The 18,443-nt window shown below is 41.8% G+C and overlaps 1 protein-coding gene across 15 annotated transcripts in view; it reads right to left on the minus strand.

Annotated features, from left to right (window-relative positions):
* Positions 1–18,443, minus strand: part of TMEM164 (transmembrane protein 164) — a 171,964-nt gene that overhangs the window by 111,944 nt on the left and 41,577 nt on the right. Inside the window, exon 1 of one of the 15 annotated variants that reach the window (XM_043460103.1) lies at positions 7,590–7,738. The exons of 12 other annotated variants lie outside the window; for them this stretch is intronic. In XM_043460103.1, coding sequence (XP_043316038.1) covers positions 7,590–7,625 — 36 coding nt within the window. In that variant the 5' untranslated portion in view covers positions 7,626–7,738. Of the gene's footprint in view, positions 1–7,589; positions 7,739–18,443 lie in introns of those variants that run through there. 2 more of the 15 variants (XM_043460105.1, XM_043460113.1) reach the window with 2 other exon arrangements.

The raw sequence follows: 18,443 nt of genomic DNA on the forward strand, positions 1-18,443 counted from the left end.
ATTCTTTACCACAGAGCCACGTGGGAAGCCCATGATTCCTTCTATCCTCCCATTAATTCTTTCTGCTTATTTCTTTCTGAGAAATTATCTTTTTTATCAGTATAAGAAACTGACAAAGAACCTTCTCTCAAGAATGTAGACAAAAATGAAATTAGAGCACCTACTGACAAACTCTTGGGCTTCAAAATCAACATATAATGGATTTAAAACATAGCAGATGCACTTTAAAGCTAGAATGTTCCTAGACTTGAAAGACCAGATTGTAACCTGTTTGGATTATCCCCAAAGAAAGAATGGAGTTGACCAAACACTGAGGTACAGAATAAAGAAAATCACAAAGGCATAGATATTTGGCAGTTTCCACATCCAAGTACTAGCCAGGGACCAGGGAATCTTATCTTGCAAATCTCAAGTTTTCTGGTCCCAGTGCCAAATCCACTCCTATTAAAAGAATGGAAGTGGGCTAGGGAGCATTGCTAAGTGGTGAATATTATGGGCTTTAGAGTTAAGATAGATTTCGGCCACTCACCAGCACTGTAACCCTGGACGAGAGACTGGAGGAATTTTTATCTCTAAAATAGGGATAAAAATAGCATCTATGTCTCATGAGGTTTTGGAGAGGATCAAATGAGATAAAGCAAGCAAAACACTTGGCACAATGTCTAGCACATAGCTAGCCCTCAATACATAGTAGCTATAATTATTCTGATCGCAAAAGAAAGTCCATCCCTACTGTGAGCTACATCAGCAAGAGCTTCTATTAAACTTCCAATTCATCTAACTTCACTTGTTCTATTCACTTGTTCTTCACTTGCTTGTAGTATAAAATGCTAATATGTTATTTGGCTTCCTTGTCCAGCTGCCTACAAGGAGAGAATATGGAAACATTCAAGGTACAGTTTCCTCATCTGTCAAATAGGGATTACATCAGTACTATCTCATAAGGTGGATATGGGGACTAAATGTTTGAAGCACTTAGTTCAGTGCCTGGCACGTTGTAAACAATAAAATAAATATGAGCTACTGATAGCATCATCCTTCTTGGTTGCCCTTTCTGTTGTCCACTCACTACAAATTCCATCCAGGCCCACAGCAAGTTCTAGTTCCCACACAAAGCCTTCTCCAATAACTCCAGGTAACACCTCTTTTTTGTCCAATGGCCTCTACAACTCATTAGGTACTTAGATTTTATTTAATTTGGGCTATTAAATGGTTTCCCTATGGTTGCACAAAATGCTATAATAGACTGAGAGCTAGGACTGGGTTATCAATTGTTCCTTACTGACAAATTTTAAATTGGCATAGGTGAGTCGCTGAACAAAGCCCAAAGTTGTTTGTTGGGTAAGCAGGGCTCTCAACAATGTGGCCCTCAGCTGCCTTGCCAGTTTTATTTCCCACTATGACTCAGGTTTTCACCCTGAACCTCAGTTTCTACATTCTAAAATACAAAAGAATAACAGTGCTTGCCTCCAACATCTTAAACTCAACTATTGTTTGAGCAGATAATAAATGCTTTCTAGATATTTCCATCTGGATGGCACACAGGTATCTCATGCCTAAATCTGAACTTGCTATCTTCTTCTCCTAACCTCTTCCCTTGCTAACTGCTCCCTCAAAAAGTGGAAGAACAAGGACAGGTGTTCCAATAGTAGAATTCCAACTGATATGATAAAGGCAGAAGGCATGAGGGAAACAAAATTAACATCAGGTAAGCAGTACAGCAGTAAGTATAGGCAAGAACCATTGGTAGATGCTGATGAGTAATGCAAGATTATCATTTTTGCATGGAAAGTACTTATTACAAAGGGAAAATAGTAACTTTTTGGTGGAAAAAATGACAAGAAGAGATCAAAATTAATTAACATCACCAATAATAACACATATCATCATGTCCCCCGGATATGATGTACCAAGAAGGGGATGACATCACTTCTGTGGTATTTTTGCCCAATGACTTAAATCTAATCCACAACAACAAAATCAGGTAAGTCCAAATGAAGAACACTTTAACAAAGTAACTGACCAGTACTCTTCAATATTGACAAGGTAATAAAAGATGGAGACTGAGGAATTGCCATGGATGGAGGAGATTAAGATGACCTAACAACCAAATGCATTGTGGGATCCTGGATTCCATCCTGGAACAGACAAAAGATGTTTGTGGGAAAAACTGGTGAAATAGGAATAAAGACTATAGCTTAGTTCAAGTATCAGTGCTAATTTCTCAGTTTTAAAGATTTTACCACGGTTATACAAGATATTAATTAACAGTAATATCTGAAGCTGATGGAAGGGGATACAGAAATTCTCTGCAGTATCTTTACAACTCTTTTGTAAACAGAAAATAATTTTAAAATATAAAGTTTTACTCACTACTACCTATAAAATAAACAAGGTTCTACTGTATAACACAGGGAACTATATTCAATATCTTGTAATAACCTATAAGGGCTTCCCTGGTGGCTCAGTGGTAAAGAATCCGCCTTCCAAGCAGGAGATGAAGGTTTGATCCCTGGGTCGGGAAGATACCCTGGAAAAGGAAATGGCAACCCTCTCCAGTATTCTTGCCTGGAGAATCCCATGGACAGAGGAGCCTGGCAGGCTAAAGTACATGGGGTTCCAAAGAATTGGACATAACTTAACAACTAAACAACAAAAATAACCTATAATGGAAAATAACCTAACTATATATATATATATATATATATATATATATATATATGTATATACTTACATAACTGAATCACTGTGCTGTACAGTAGAAACTAACACAACATTGTAAATCAACTACACTTCAATAAAAATTTTAATAAAAATAAAATACAAAGTGGTTTTTTTTTAAGTACTATTATCCAATCAATTAGCCTGTCTTCAAACCCCAGAGCTATCTTTGATGCTGCCCCTTTTTCTCAGGCCCCATATGTAGTCACTCCCCAAGTCCTGTCATCTTGACACTTTAACCTTTTCAATATATCTCAAATCCATCCTTGTTATCATTCCCTAGTTCAGTCCCTATTCATTTTCTTCAACTACTGCAACAGTTTTCCTATCTGATCTCAAGGCCTCCAGTGTCTCCTTCTTCACCCCAGTTCATACAGTATTGCCAGGTTCCTCTTCTTAAACACAACCCTGGGACCTCCCTGGTGGTCTAGTGCTTAAGAATCCACCTGTTAGGGACACAGGTTTGATCCCTGGTCCAGGAATTAAGATCCCACATGCCATGGGGCAATCAAGCCCATGTGCTACCTAGGCCCACGTGACACAACTACTGAGCCTGAGCACCCTAGAGCCTGTGTTCCACAACAAGAGAACCTCCTGCAACAAAAAAAAAAGCCACTTCAATGAGAAATCCGTGCACCACAACTAGAATTAGCCCCTTCTTGCCGCAGCTAAAGAAAGGAAGAGCCTGTGTGCTGCAGTAAATACTTAGTGCAGCCAAAAATAAACTAAAAAAAAAAACAGAGCACTGATCATGTTATAGACCTCACAAATTTCAGATGATACATTCAACACAATTTCTAGCAAAATCTCAACTGACATCCTATTACAATCCGAGAAGCTAACACTAAAGTTCACAGGGAATTGCAAGGTATCCCAAATGGCTAGAGCAATCTTGAAAAGAAGAATAAGTAGGAAGACCCACACTACCTGATTTCAAAACTTACTACAAAGCAACAGTAATAAAGACAGTGATGCTGGCATAAGGACAGATGTACAGGCTAATGGAAAGAATTCAAACAAATCCCAAAATAAACCCTCCCAGCTGATTTTCAACAAGGGGACCAAGACTATTCAATGAGAAAAGTGTCTTCAACAAATGGTCCTGGGACAACTGGATTTCCACATGTGTAAGAATGACCTTTGGACCGCTACCTCACAATCATCTACAGAATCAACACAAAGTCAATCAAAGACTAAATAAAAAAGCAAAAACTATAGAACTCTTAAAATGGTACACCTTCATGATCCCAATTTGGCAATGGATTCTTAGATGTGACACCAAAAGCAAGAGCCACAAAATATAGGTAAACTGGACTTAATGAAAATTAAAATATTTTGTGCTTCAAAGCATACTATCAAGAAAGCAAAAAGACAACTCAAAGAATGGGAGAAAATTTTTGCAAATCTTGTCTCTCACAAGGCTCTATTATGCAGAATACATAAGTAGCTCTCAAAACTCAAATAATAAAAAGACAAACTATCAAGTTCAAAAGTGAGCTAAGGATTTGAATAGACATTTCTTCCAAAGAAGACACAGGAATGGCCAATATGCACATGAAAAGGTACTGAGTATCATTAGTCATTAGGGAAATGGAAATCAAATCTACAGTGAGAGACCACTTCACACACATGAGAAAGGCTAAAATAAAAAAGACAATCACCAAGTATTCATGATGATGCAGAGCAATTGGGAACCTCATACACTGCAAGTTAGGACTGAACATGGTGCCCCAATATGGGAAAACAGTTTGGCAGTTCCTCAAAAAGTTAAACACAGAGTTATCACAGGACCCAGTAACTCTACTTCTATATATATATCCAAGAGAAATGTTCACAGAAAAATGTATACATGGGGACTTCCCTGGTGGTCCAGTGGCTAAGACTCTGCACTCCCAATGCAGGGGGCCTGGGTTCAATTCCTGGTCAGAGAACTAAGATCCCACATGCCGCAACAAAGACCTGGTGTAGCCAAATAAATTGGGAAAAAAAACTTATACATAGATACATGGATGTTCATAGCAGCATTACTCATAACAGCCAGAAGGTGGAAACTACCCAAATACTCATCAATGGATGAACGAACAGATAAACAAAATGCAGTATACCTATACAATGGAATATTGTTTGGCCATAGAAAGGAATGAAGTTCTTACACATGCTATGACATGGATGAACCTTAAAAACATTATACTAAGAGACAGAAGCCAGTCAAAGTAGACTATATATTATATGACTCCATCTCTGAAATGTCCAGAATAGGCAAGTATATAGAAGCAGAAGGCAGAGCAGTCATTGCTTAGGCATGGGGGAAGAACAGGTAGGGGAGTGATGGCTAAATGGTATGGAGCTTCTTTCTGAGTTGATGAAAATGTTCTAAATTGACTGTGGAAATGGCTACACATACCTGTGAATATACTAAAAATCACTGATTGAACACTTTAAGTGGATGAACTATATGGTAATGAAGTATATCTCGATAAACAATTAAAAAAAAAAACGAACCTCAGATGGCTCCTTATTCCTTGTTGAATAAAGTCCAAACCCCTTAATTAGGCATTCCAGTCCCTCCCCTTCCCCATCCTCATTTGACTTCCCCCACCCACCAACCAGCTTTATTGTTCACTATCCTTTTTCACGAGCCTTTCTATCAAACCAAACTGAATTTTTACCACTATCCATATACCCCATGCAGTTTGTCTTTCCCCTTGCTGATCCTTTTCCCTGGAACTCTCTCCTCACAATTCATATTTATTAATACATTATTTATATTGTTTTATACAAGACCCTGTTCAAATGCTCCCTCCTATGCAAATCTTTCCCCATCCTTCTACCCATATATAGTAGGCCTTTAAAACTTTCTTTACTGTAAGAATGAAGGTAAGTTGTCCTTCCACATGATGGTTCCCACTGCCAGATGATAATCCTCTCGAAGCCACAAGCGCACTTCTCTCTTCCTTTCCTAGTTAAAGCAGCAGTTCCCAGCTTCAAGACCCCTTTACTAAGTTCCTGAGAATGGTTCCAAACTGCTAGTCTCTGCTTCTCCCAAAAACCTTCTGGAGATGAAGAAAGCGGACGTTACATTACGCCAGGGCCACCGAGTAGAGTTGTGTAGGTTGTGCACTGCACAACCCTAGTGGCGCCATTCAATTATAGTCTATGTGAATGGCACCCTCTCCTAGGGTTGTGCAGTGCATAGCCATTTGTGGCAGCCCTGCTTGGAAACATCCAGAATTTGGAAGCAAAGTCAAAAAGAGCACTCAATGAGAAGAAATCACTCTAACTATATTGATGGCAAGAAGTGGGTATTTTCCAAATCTTATGAAGAAGATGAAAAAGGAACTCAGGAGAATAACATGGTGTTAGCACACATGGTGTTTGTATGGAATTACAAAACAGAAACATCCAAGAGAAAAACCATCATTCATGTTTTTTCCAGCAGTGGAAAGAGAAAAGGACCCATGTTCTTGTCAATACAAAGGTGTGTTGTACCTACATGGTCTCTCTCATAAGACCCTTCAATTCTGTTAGGTTCTGATTTTAGGTTATTAAATAAGCCCCTGTTTAATTTGGCTTCAGGAACCTTGCTCTCAGGAAAGGTATGACCAGGCTGATAGACACAAGTGTTACGTGTCTATACAGATCTCTCTCCCATCATCAATCCATTCATCTACCTTGTGGTTAATCAAGCAGTCTTTTGTAAAGTTGGGGAGTGTGAAACCAACATGCCTAGGCAAGCTGATAAAAATTAGGCTTTAAACCTACCAATCACACTGCAGACTTAGGACCCAGGTCAACTGTGCCACAATGGCACAGACATCTTCTAAACCCCAGCCAGAGCAGCTGGCAACAAGTCCCCCTCTGACTACCACATCTCAATAGCAAGCAGTAATAAAGTATGCCTACAGGGAGGCAAAAATGGCTGGAAAGATGGACTGTGAAGACAAGTGAGCTAGTAGCGGAGTCCAAGTATGCCAGACATTGGGTTTGTTCCTTCTTTTTGTCCCCACTCCAGTTTAGTTCAGCCTCCCACTTTCGTATTTGCTCTTCCTGGCATATTTCATTCCACTTCCTCTATCTCCTCCAGAGAGATCCTGAATAACATCCACCCCAACTGATCATTCCTTTTCTGAACGCCATTTGCACATACTGGTACTATACACTTATCACTCCTTTCCATTGTAATTAGTAATAGTAGTAGTAATGATGATGATGACAGTGACAATGACAATGATAATAATAATGATAATAATAATAATGGCAGCAGCTAGTCTTTACTGAGTGCTTCACTAGATGCCTAACACTATATTCGTGTGTGTAGTAGTAGTAATGATGATGATGACAATGACAATGACAATGATAATAATAATGACAATAATAATAATGGCAGCAGCTAGTCTTTACTGAGTGCTTCACTAGATGCCTAACACTATATTCGTGTGTGTGTGTGTGTGAGCGCGCCCAGGCTCATTCACCCAAGTCATATACAATTCTTGCAACCCCATGGACTGCAGCCCACCAGGCTCCTCAGTCCATGGGATTTTTCAGGCAAGAATACTGGAGTGGGTTACCATCTCCTCCTCCAGGGGAACCTCCAAACCCAGGGATTGAACTCACATCTCCTGCATTGACAGGTGGATTCTTTAGCACTAATACACCTGGGAAGCCCCATATTCATGTATTCCTCATAGCAATCCTGTGAGGTAAGTGCAGTTCCCCACCCCACCCCACCCCACCTCTGTTTAAACATGAGGAAACTGAGCTAAGGAAAGGTTAAGTACTTGCTTAAGGTCACACAACTAAATAAGGAAAAGTCAGGCCTTGAATCAGAACTGTCTGGTTCCAAAGATTTTGTTTGTAGCCAATCTTACCTTTTGTCTCCCGCTTTGTCTTTTGAGGATCTTCATCTGCCACCACTCCCCATAGTGCCTAACACCACGTCAGACACAGAAATGCTCCCCCAGGATACGTATGCAAGGGTGACTCTGTTCCCTGGCCAGAGCCCAGCCCAAGACACAAGCTGGAAGAGCAGGGAAGAAGGGCAGTGAGCACAGAGAGACATGACCCATTGGGGGAGCCATGGGAGTCCTCTTCCTCTGACTCATTTAGGGCAGGATAACGCTGCTACCTTGACCTCAATCCCAGAAACATTTAGAATAGGACGGATAACCTGGTTGTCTTAAAACTCATCCAGACAACTCGGAAGGAACAGAGCCTAGGCCAACCTGTGAAAGGGCTGGGTGGTATCCAGTTCCCTGAAGGAAGGGAACCAATTGTATCAGGGTCACAGCCACTGAGAAGCTATGTGACTATGGTCATGGATTTTGGCAGCAGCAAAGGGGGGGATGGACAGAAGTATTTTTAAAGAAGAGAGCTTTACACGAACTAACTCCCTCCCTCCCCACCCCCCCCCACACACACACTCCTCATTAAACCTGTATTCTCATCTTTAAAAATGGAAATGAGAATACATACCACTTGAAGTGCTGCTAAGATATAAAATGAGATTGTAATAAAAGGACCCACCACCTAAAGTCTGCATCAGTTTGTCCATGCTGGGGTTTGGAGCACACACAGTGATACAAAGCATAGTTCCTGTCTGCAAGCAGTTCAGAATGTCTGACAAAGAGTCTGACCTAGCGTGCCACCAGCACTCTGTCAACCAAGTATAAATACAAAGCTGGCTGGTAGATTACCCCAACTCTCAGCAGGACATTTTGTCAGATGAAAATTTTGGCAGGAAAGAAGAAAACTGCTGGCAAGAATAAAGGTTGCAGTTTACATCTTTGCCTCCAATCTATCATCCACACCTCCATATTAGAAAACTGGGGAAGGGGACTCTACCAACCACTGTTTTGGAAGTGACACATGCAAAACGTTCTTTTCCTTCACATCTGTCACCATTTCTCATTTGATAGTGCATGCGTGTGTGCTAAGTCACCTCAGTCATGTCCTACTCTTTGCGACCCCATGGGTAGCCTGCCAGGCTCCTCTGTCCATGGAATTCTCCAAGCAAGAATACTGGAGTGGGTTGCCATTCTGTGTTAAATGCCAATCTTCCCTGCTAGACTGTAAGGTCCTGGAGGGCAGTGGCTGTGTGTCGGTCCTTGTTATAGATCCAGAAACTGACATAATGCCTGGAACATTCAAGATGCTCATCAGATACTTGTTGAATGAATAAATGAAACAAACAGATGTCTCTGGTAGGTGGATAGACCTGATTACCTAATCAAAAAAATCACTTTAAAATATTCAAGCCTCGTTTATGCATAAATGCCTCTCAAGATTTCCAAGAAACTGGTAATATTGGTTTGTTTCTGGGGAGAAAAAGTAACAGATTAGGGGTGAGGGGTTGGAGGAAATTATACATGCCCTTCTATTCCTTTCAAATTACTTGAGTTTTTTAATAACAACCAATCAAACATAAAATCTGAAGGAAACACACGCTGATGATGAGAGAGACAACTAGGGGACTTTTACTTGCTATGTGTCATATTCTTGCAATGTTTCAGGTTTGGATCATAGGCGTGGCATTGCCTTTATGTTGTTGCTGTTGTTTACTTGCTAAGTCATGTCTGAGTGTTTGCAACCCCATAGACTGTAGCCTGCCAGGCTCCTCTGTCCATGGGATTCTCCAGGCAAAAATACTGGAGGGAGGAAAGTGAAATTGCTGTGCCTCCCCATACGTAAGCTCCTTCTTCAAGCAACTGGAAAGATTTATTTTAATCCTTGAGACTGCCTCAAGCCACTGTTATGGCCCAGACATGAAGCCAGCTGGATAATTGGATATTTTTTTTTTTAAGCAAAGGTGCCACTCTTTTGTATGTGACAGTAATGACATGGCGGTTAGTTAGGTTCTTTAGCTCCTTGAGCTTTACGGGTCGCTCTCCTAAGCAGAAAAAACTGAGGTCAGAAAAGTTGATCGTATTCTCCTCACTTGTCTAAGACAGCCCAAAACCCTATTTGGCTTTGCTGTTAAAACTCTATGGTTCTAATGATACAAACAAACTTATTTATAAAATATAAACAGATACACAGACAGAAAACAAATTTATGGATACCAAGGGGGAATGCAGAGACATTAGAAAGCAGAGACATTACTTTGCCAACAAAGGTCCATCTAGTCAAAGCTATAGTTTTTCCAATAGTCATATACGGATATGGAGTTGGACTATAAAGAAAGCTGAGCACCAAAGAATCGATGCTTTTCAACTGTGGTGTTGGAGAAGAATCTTGAGAGTCCCTTGGACAGCAAGGAGATCCAATCAGTCCATCCTAAAGGAAATCAGTCCTGAATATTCATTGGCAGGACTGATGCTGAAGCTGAAACTCCAATAGTTTGGCCACCTGATGTGGAGAACTGACTCATTTGAAAGGACCCTGATGCTGGGAAAGATTGAAAGCGGGAGGAGAAGGGGATGACAGAGGATGAGATGGTTGGATAGCATCACCGACTCAGTGGACTTGAGTTGTAAACTCTGGGAGTTGATGATGGGCAGGGAGCCCTGGCGTGCTGCAGTCCACGGGGTCGCAAAGAGTTGGATGTTACTGAGCGACTGAACTGAACTAAACTGAAGGGGGAATGGGTGATGGAGGAATAAATTAGGAATCTGAGATTAAAATACACATACTATATACAAAATAGATAATCAACAAGGATTTACTGTATAGCACAAGGAATTAAATTCAATATCTTGTAATAACCTATAATGGAGAGTGAAGTCAAAGTCGCTCAGTCGTGTCCGACTCTTTGCAACCTCATGGACTGTAGCTCACCAGGCCCCTCTGTTCATGGAATTCTCCAGGCAAGAATACTGTAGTGGATTGCCATTCCCTTCTCCAGGGGATCTTCCCAAGCCAGGGATCGGGCCCAGGTCTCCTGCATTGCAGGAGGATTCTTTACGGTCTGAGACACCAGGGAAGCCCAAGAATACTGGAGTGGGTAGCCTATCCCTTCTCCAGGGGATCTTCCCAACCCAGAAATCAAACCAGGGTCTCCTGCATTGCAGGTGATTCTTTACCAGCTGAGCTACCACAAGGATCTGAAAAATACATAAATCTGTATAACTGAATCACTTTACTGTACACCTGAAACACTGGAAATCAACAATACTTCAATTTAAGAAAGAAAAAAAAAAAAACCTCAATGGTTCTAAATGCTGAATGTACATTAGGATCTCCTAGCCAGTTAACTGAAAATAAAATCCCAATTCCTGAGGCCTAGTCCCCTAAATCTTGACTCAACTGGTTGAGCCTGGGGCCTAAGCAGCATTTCAGAGCACTCCAGGTGATTTCAAAGTATAACCAGGTTCGCAAACCCCAGTTCTACCCACTGCTGAATACCTTAGTATCTTTCAAGAGCCCTCCGTCACTATTTTTAAAAGTCTTCTTTAAGTAGTATATTCCCCTTAAAAAAAAAAAAAAAAAAAAAAGGCAGGCCAAAGAAGTCTGTAACCAAGACAACAAGCTGGGAACACAAAGAGATAGGTCTTCTGTGATTTGCAACCAAAGGAAGCAGAAGAGGAAAAGTAGACACTGAAGAATTGACAGGAAACTAGAGAACAAAAGGCATGGTGTCTGAGCTGGTGCCCAACCAGGCAGCACATCAAACTTCTGCTGCATCTTCCAAGCTGGGTACCTTGACACACAAGCTCTCAAGATGGAAAGCAGCCCTGGATTAGCAAATGAAACCCTTAAGAACACGCTTTCTTCTTAATTGAACTTCTGACCCTCAAATGGGAATGTCTGCTTTGGCGAAGGTTGCAAACCAATTTTTTTCCTCTTGCTTCCTACCTGCACCTGACCCTGTATTGTGAATCAGTGTGACAATGAAACATGAAATCCGCATGGGCTTGGAGTCTGAAAAAAAATGTTCTTTCTCCGTATGTGCTCTGACCATGTAGCTCGGGTTTTGTTCCCAACTAGGGGAGCACTGAGATGGATGAAAGGGCTGGGGATGCTGCAAATTGAAAGCCAAGGAGTTGGCCTTTTGTTCCCTTTTTGCAGTCAGGGGCTATTCTGGAAAGCAGAAATCAAAAAGAAAATACAGCCTGCGATGAGCTGAAATTGGACAAAAATGTGATGAGGCATAAATGCAAAAAAAAAAAAAGGAAGAAAGAAAAGGGGGAAAAAAAAAGGAAAAGGGAGTCTTTCTTTACCAGAAGAGGTTCTTTTCTGAAAACTGCCTCAAATTACAAGACTTTCCACATTTGGTTCACTCCAGGAAGCTTTGCATTGTTACCTAAAACCAAAATGCTTTTTATCACGTTACAAGGAGAAACTGAGGCAGATGCAAACAGCCCAGAATTTGGTGGTGCATGGCTTCAAGAATGGCCCTTCTAGGCTCATTCTATTTCCCTCAGTCCAGACAGTCAGACAGACAGATGAGAGTTTATTCAGTGACATTAAAGAGGAGATGTGGAAACAAAACTATGATGGAGCAAAATACTGATGATTTGAAGGTCTACAAAACTATATGCTACAGTTTCTTAAAGTGGTGTAGGGAATGACATTCATTATGTTATTGGCCTGCCAGTCTCTGAGGACTTTGCGTGGCCTGGTGGAAGACTTAACCTCTCACAAGTCTGAGGTTCGTTTTAGGGCTTATGATATTTCTAATTAGCCACCTGTTAGCGGTCTTCTTCACCAGGGAGAAATACTCAGCCTGATGGGAGACTGCTGGAGTGTGTCCTACAGGAAGGTAGGTGGGAAATGAGCTATGCTGCCCTCTCCAACCAGCCACATACCTTCCACAAGAATCCAACCTTGGATCACAGGCTTACACCTGGAAGAGCCCTGCTTTCCCTTCCTCTCCAGGGACCAGCAGATGGGAAAACGAAATTCTTTTGAACTTTACTTACGTGAAGTTTACTTAGTGTGACCCATTAGGCTGTTTCCTTTCATTCAGTCCTATGGCAAATTCTATTCTGAGCAGAAGAAACACACAAGTATCATAACCAGAAGTACAAATAGCATTAAGGTCCCTATGCAATTCTTAACAGATGACACAGGGCCCCAAACCAAACGGCTGAAAGGCTCCTTTTAGCTCTATAGGAGCTCCTTAAAAGTAATAATAATAATAACAGCAACAACCACCACCTCATTTATCAAACCACATGCTTACCAATTAAATGCTCAATGGTATAAAGAATCCTAAATGGTATTATCATCACACCAGCAGAGTGATTTCAGCAAATCACATAATCAAGAAATACCCACTGAGCATTCAGTCATGTTCTACACTCTGTACAGATGTGCAATCCTAGCATAATAAAGAGCCATCTGTTAAGTCTCAATTGCATAAGCAGTGCCTTGGGTAAGTTAGACTCCCTGCCCTCTCCCCAGGCCTCACATTAATGAACCAAACTGAAATTAGAGAATATACTTTTTGCATTCCTTCACCCTTCTGCTTCCCTCAGTCTATCACCAGTAGTGACCCTGGTCAAGTGATTTGAGACTGCCTAGAATATCCACAGAAGGGTAAGTTGTTTCAAAGCATGCAGACTCTATTTATAGAATGGATACCTCTGCAAGAAGATATAATGGCCTGGGAGTCAAAGGCCTTAGATTCTATTCCCAGAACAGCTGCTAACTAAAGGACAGACTCAGGCAAAAGACTGGCCCTTTCTCAATCTCAAAGCCCACAGCGGCACTGGACCAGATCTGTGCTTCTCAGAACCACGTATTTGTCCACGGGTATGTCTCAGCAGGAAAAGAGAGGTGAGGCAAGTGATTTATGATGAATAATAGAGTACTGAAGTTGGCAAATTATTTACACATCTATTCATTTGTATCTTATCCCTCCTCTAGCTCACTTGCAAAATGCTTTTTGCCATGTTATAAGGAGGAACTGAAGCTGATGTAGACGCTTGCATATGCTTTTCTTGGGTTGGAGGGCAGAGGTGAGCTACTGATATAGCAGTTGCGAATTCTACACAACCCAAATTTTATCTTCTTACTGACGCAGCTCTCAGCTTAGTCCGTTGAGCACATGAAGATCCAACATCGGTACAGCAGCTACAAAAAGGTTGAGAATGCCTGGGCTAAATCATTCATTCAACCTGCTGTATTCTGAAGAAACCACCTCCTGCCAGACCCCAATCTAAGTGCTAGGGAAACAACAGCGAGTTAACCAAGACATGGTCTTGGCATTTGTGGAGTATTTTGTCTGGCAAGAGGGAAAAGAAGTGACACAAAACACATGAATTAAAACCTATGATCAGAATTCTGAGAGCCTGTAACAGAGCCACCACTGGGCAGCAGGTGAGGGAAGGAGGTCACAGAGGGAAGAGTGTGGGTAAAGAAAGGTTCAGTGGCCCGGAGGATACAAAAACATGTTCAGTGAACACAAAGCAGCTCCTTTTGCCTAGATAATATAGAGTTCGAGGGGAAACCCATAAGAAACGATGCTGGAGGGGTGAGCAGAAGAAGCTAGATCACACAAGGTCTGGGAAGCCATGTGAACGACTTTGAATTGTTCCCTCCCACAAGTCCCTATGATTCTGCTCAGCGAGTGAAACTCGGATGTGAGAATATATGCCAAGGATCACAGGTCTGAAACTCTGGTGCTTTTTTCCCATAAAAACACTGTTAGGGAGACTTCCCTGGTAATCCAGTAGATAACAGTCCACCTGCCAATGCAGTGGACATAGGTTCAATCCCAGATCTGGGAAGATTTCACATACCATGGAGCAACTAAGCTCGTGTGCCACAGCTACTGAACCTGCATGTTGCAACTACTGAAGACCATGCACCTAGAACCCATGCTCCACAAAGAGAAGCCACTGCAATGAGAAGCCCATGCATCACAACAAAGAGTGGCCCCACTGCAACTAGAGAAAGCCCACACACAGCAACAAAGACCCAGCTCAACCAAAAATAAATAATAAAAAACACTGTTTTGGAATCCTGCTGAGGGACTCTACTTCCATTCCATTCCAGATTAAACAGGCTTTTGCCAGCTGGTCTGGGAACCAGAACCCCAAGAATATTGCTTCCACGGGAAAATGCAATCTGAATTCTAAACAGATTTCCAAAGAACCCTTTGGAACAAAACCCATTCAACAGTTGTTGGGGAATGCTTGGAAAGCAATGAAACACAGGACCTTGCTTTCCTCCATGGAGCCAGTGTTTGGGAAAAAAAAAAGTCTGAACACTAAACCACAGTCTGAAAATGTCTTAACACTACAACCACAGTCACTTTGATTAGTAGGGTTATACTTAGGTACGACCATTGAGTGGCACCATGTAATATCTATTCATATACTTAAATTACCACAAAACCCCAAATATGTGACAGATGACTGGCTACTTCCACTCTAAATAAAGGCAAGGCAGAAATGGAGAAGAGGGTGGTCTTGTTAAAAAGAAACATGGATGTAAACCAAGTCAGTGACTTCTACACAACATTCCTGTGTCCATGCCCAATCACCTCTCAACTATTCAAGCAGAAATTCAACAAATATTGAGAGGCTAAGTGCCATCTAATTCTGTTTGGTCGAATTTCCTTTCAGTAAAGAATCCTTACCTATTAGCACTCAGAAAAACACCCTCTTCCCACTTTCACATGGAAAAATGCCCCACTTCCCCCACCCACTCATTCGGTGGACTAACAGTAAGGGAAATGGAAGTGGTGGTAGTTTCCCAGAACCACCCTCCAAAGCCCCTCAGGTCATTTTACGGAGCAGTCCTTCTCAAAGTTCAGGGTGCATAAATATTACCTGGAGAGGGGTGAGTCATATCCCCAGGTCAACTCCCCTCCCCCTTACCTGGACTCAATAGGCCTGGGGAAGGGTACAGGAATCAATATTGTTAATAGGCATCCAAGGTAACTCTGAGGCAAATGGCTTAAAAACCAAACCTTGAGAAACTCCACTGTGGAAATTCTAGCCAGCTGAGTCCCCACCCCTGAACTGAGAATGTGAAGTCACTCAGTCATGTCCGACTCTTTGCCACCCCATGGACTATAAAGTCCATGGAATTCTCCAGGCCAGAATTCTGGAGTGGGTAGCCATTCCCTTCTCCAGGGGATCTTCCCAACCCAGGGATCAAACCCAGGTCTCCTGCACTGCGGCACATTCTTTACCAGCTGAGCCACCAGGGAAGCCCTGAACTGAGAATACCAGTTGCCAATCAGAAGGCTGGGTGATCTGATGTGAGACACCGACTGAGGGCAAAATGGACACAAGAGAAGAAAACAGAATCCCAGTCAACGTGCCCCCAGCTATACTTTAGTTTTTAAAAATCCCATATTTTTACTTTAATCCAAGCAGATGGCATTGCCTTTCCAGCAGTCTCCTCCTGGCACCAGAAAAGGAACTCAACAGAGACCATTTAGAAGGAAGGTATAGAAGTGGGAAGAGAAACAATGTTAATTTGCTTGGCCCTGCCCCAACTTGCTTAGCCTCCTTACCTCTCCTGATGGTTGGTTTCCATTTCTGGAACTCTGTGTTGCTGTGGCAGAGAAGAGAGGCCAAGGTGGGGCGGTCTTCTCTGACTCACATTAATGTTTTTCTCTATTCCGTGAATAATCAAGAGTTGACCGGAAAGAGGAATAAATGAAAGGCAAATATTCTACTGAGAGGTTAAATAGGATAAAGAAGGCCCCCTGTTGGTTGAGAGCTGTGAGGTGATAAATGAACAGTCAGAATCCCTGCCTCTTTTCATTTTCACTGTTTGCCAGGAACACAGATTTAAAACCCATAACGTCAGCACTGAGCCTGAAAGAAATAATCAGGTATCTGTTTTTTTCCACTGTTCCTCATAATACCCAGAAGAGTCTTCAGCAGTTCCTGTTAACCCTAAAAGCCTAAATATTAACCAACTGTTGTTGATTCAGCCCCAAATCTACAATTGTGGACCTAGATCTGGTCTATTTTATTGTGGTAAGAACATTTAACATGAGATCTATTCCAGTAACAAATTTTAAATGCACAATAGAATATTGTCAACTATAGCGCAATGTCATACAGCAGAGCTCTAGCACTTGTTCGTCTTGTATAACTGAACCTTATGCTCACTGATTAGCAATCTCCCAGGCCCTGGTAACCCTTCCCTCCCAGCTTCTAGTAACCATCATTCTACTCTGATTCTATGAAGTTGACTAGTTAAATACCTCATGTAAGTGGAATTATGCAGTATTTGTCCTTTGACTGGCTTACTCCACTAACCATAATATCCTCAAGGTTCATATCATGGTATCTGACAGGATTTCCTCCTTCTTTCTCTTTTCTTTTTTTTTTCTCTTTCTTTTCCTTTTTTTCTTTTCTTTTTTTTTCTCTTTTTAAAAATATGGAACGCTTCACGAATTTGCGACTGAATAGTTCCACTGTGCATTTTTATATTTTCTTTATCCATTCATCCATCATTGAATGGCATTTGGGTCATTTCTATATCTTGGCTACTCTGAATAGCACTATAAGAACACTGGTTGGCTAGGTATCTTTTCAAAAGTCTGATTTCAGTTCTTTCAGCTAAATACCCAGAGGTGGTAAGTAATTGCTGGCTCATATGGTAGCTCTATTTTTGAGAAATCTCCATACTGTTTTCCATAGCAGTGCACCATTTTGCATTCCTATCAACAGTGTACAAGTGTTCCAATTTCTCTACATCTTCACTAACACTTATCTTTTTTTTCCCTCGCTATCATCAAGAAATGGAAAGGTAAGTGTTGGTCTGACCATTTTTACTGAAAGAAAACAGTCCTACACAAGTTGACTCAACAAAAGAGAGGTTTATGGTAAGAAAACAGGTATTCCATGAGAATCTCAGTGCAGGATAATGCTTGGCCTCAGGGGATGTGGAAGGCGGTTCTAGGTCCAAGGTGGTTATGAGGAACAACTACCCTGTCTCTCAGGGCATCTCTCCTCCTCTTACTGTTTCCTCATGGCTTCTCTCTCTTCATAGCACCAGCTTGGACTTGGCCTGACATGCCTGCTCCCTTGCCTGTCATCTTTTGGCCCTTGTCCCAGCTGCAAACTGTCTTATTTAGTCTCTCAGCTTCCCAATTCTAATTTCCTAGGAGAGAAAACTGAATGGCCCAGCTCATCTTATCAAGCTCATACTGCACCCCAGGTGATCCACTGGCTGTTTGGAGGACAGGTGGCCACTCCCAGTCCAGTCAGCCTAAGGAAAGAAGGCAAAATCTCCGGCACAGTTCATGGCTACTGCCCCTCCCGCCCCAACACAGCCGGCCTGGAGTGGTTTGCCTTTGAAGGAGATATGGACCCAAAGGCACTATAAAATATATATGCCCAAGTCTGAGGCTTTGCATGTAATTTGAAAGTCAATAATATGTCCATTCATGAGTTCCCAACACCCATATTTTAACCTTCATAATTAAGAAAAAAGATAGCACAGGCTTTAGCCCTCAGTGCCTACTAAACTGACCTTTTTAAACTGGTAAAAAGAATGCAAGTATGTTTTAAAGAGGAAAAACTTTAGTACTTCAATAAGGCTTCCGTGGTGGCTCAGATGGTAAAGAGCCGCCTGCAATGCGGGAGACTCAGGGTTCAATCCCTGAATAGGGAAGATCCCCTGGAGAAGGAAATGGCAAACCACTCCAGTATTCTTGCCTGGAAAATCCCATGGATGGTGGAATCTGGTGGGCTATAGTCCATGGGTTGCAAAGAGTTGGACATGACTGAGCAACTAACAAAAAAATAAAATAAAAAGGCAAAAACACCGTGCTGTCAGCTCCCTGAGATGGACAGGAAAGGAGAAGAAAG

Source organism: Cervus canadensis, chromosome X, assembly GCF_019320065.1.
Source record: "Cervus canadensis isolate Bull #8, Minnesota chromosome X, ASM1932006v1, whole genome shotgun sequence".
Taxonomy (NCBI): domain Eukaryota; kingdom Metazoa; phylum Chordata; class Mammalia; order Artiodactyla; family Cervidae; genus Cervus; species Cervus canadensis.